Source organism: Miniopterus natalensis, chromosome 11 (assembly GCF_054644295.1).
Source record: "Miniopterus natalensis isolate mMinNat1 chromosome 11, mMinNat1.hap1, whole genome shotgun sequence".
Taxonomy (NCBI): domain Eukaryota; kingdom Metazoa; phylum Chordata; class Mammalia; order Chiroptera; family Miniopteridae; genus Miniopterus; species Miniopterus natalensis.
This window is the reverse complement of record NC_142091.1, coordinates 40,907,442-40,908,987: the sequence shown is the minus strand read 5'-3', so window position 1 is coordinate 40,908,987 and position 1,546 is coordinate 40,907,442. Positions and strand designations below refer to the sequence as shown.

General features: G+C 48.0%; 1 protein-coding gene across 1 annotated transcript; it reads right to left on the bottom strand.

Annotated features, from left to right (window-relative positions):
- Nucleotides 1-360: 360 nt before the first annotated feature.
- LOC107538706 (olfactory receptor 51H1-like) lies at nucleotides 361-1,314 on the bottom strand. The gene has a single exon (XM_016215029.2). It carries the CDS (start codon nucleotides 1,312-1,314, stop codon nucleotides 361-363), a length of 954 nt encoding a protein of 317 aa, XP_016070515.2.
- Between the last annotated feature and the right edge of the window lie 232 nt (nucleotides 1,315-1,546).

Genomic DNA, 1,546 nt, shown 5'->3' with positions numbered 1-1,546 from the left:
TCAACAATAAAGATAATTTTTTTTTAAAGAAATGAAATGGGGAAAATATCCAGGGGGGAGAAAGAGAGAGGTACATGCACAAAAAGATATGCACATGCATCCCCACAGTTAGTGTGATTAAGTCCCCTTGGCAAGGAGAGTTACAGTGTATATGAGTCTGAAATAGTTCAGCTCTAAACAGATAGAGCAATGAGCCAAAAACTATAATTATAGAAGCTGATAATGCCACAAAAAAGGGCTCAACAGTTAGAGCTGAATCGTTTAAAAAAAAAAAAATTAACTCTTCACTACTAATCCTCCCCCACCCCAAGACCCAGGTTGACCCACAGAGGTCACATACCCCTAGGTCCTTCTGCAGTTCTAGGAAACATCAACCTTTTTTTCCTGAAAGCGCTTTAGGAGACCCTGACGGATCTGCTTAGACTTGATGCAGTAAACAATGGGGTTCATGAAGGGCGGGACCAGGAAGTGCAGGTTGGCCATGAGCACTGCCAGAGCAGGATAGCTATGCTTCTCTACTCGGTGCAACACAGACAGCCCCAGTTTGGGCAAATAAAAGATGAGGACAATGCAGAGGTGTGAGACACATGTGTTGAGTGCCCTGAGCTGTTCCCCAGGTGATGCAAGGCCTAGCACAGTCCTTAGGATCAGGGCGTAGGAGAGCATGATGAGGCAGGAGTCAAGGCCCAGTGAGAGGACGATGGAGACCAGGCCAACCAAGCTGCTGATCTGGGTGTCTGAGCAGGCCAGTCCCACGAGGTCACAGTGCAGGCAGTAGCAGTGAGAGAGTACACTGACCTTGGGAAAAAGCAGACTCCGCAGGAGCATGGGTCCTGGGAGGTTGAGCACGACAGCCCTCACCAGGATGGCAGCCCCCACTTTGGCCATGGCCGAGTGGGTAAGGATTGTGGCATAGTGCAGAGGGTCCCGGATGGCAACAAAGCGATCGAAGGCCATGGCCAGCAACACACCAGATTCCACATAGGTGAAGGCATGGATGAAGAACATCTGTGCTGCACAGAGATTAAAGGGGAGCTCACGAGCACCCAGCCAGAAGAGTCGCACCATAGTTGGGAAGGTGGAGGCACAGAGGCACAGGTCAGAAGCTGCCAACATAGACAGGAAGATGTACATGGGTTGCTGTAAGGCTGGGTCTGTGCGGATCAGGAAGAGGATGACACTGTTACCCAGGATGGAAACCACACAGATAAGGTTGATGGGAATGGAAACCCAATACTGAGAAGCTTCCAGGCCTGGAAATCCTGTGAGGAGGAAGGTAGAATGACCAGAAGTACTGGTGTTGCAGGAAAACATTGTGTTTCCAGGAAGGGGTTGTCCACCCTACAAGTAAGAGGCATTCATTCATTTAATCATCACTTATAAAGTCCCTAAGTGTGGGCTGCACAGGAAGAGCTGCCCCATAATCCTTTCTTAGGCCATGAAAGAAACCTCATTCCTCTTAGGAGCTCCATTCTCTACCATTTCCTGGTTAATTTAATATTCTCTTTAAATAAGTAATATTCTCTTTGAATCGGATCAATTTTAT

What these genes read in the sequence shown, in the direction of transcription:
- LOC107538706 (XM_016215029.2), bottom strand. Translation starts at nt 1,314, where the DNA reads ATGTTTTCCTGCAACACCAGTACTTCTGGTCATTCTACCTTCCTCCTC.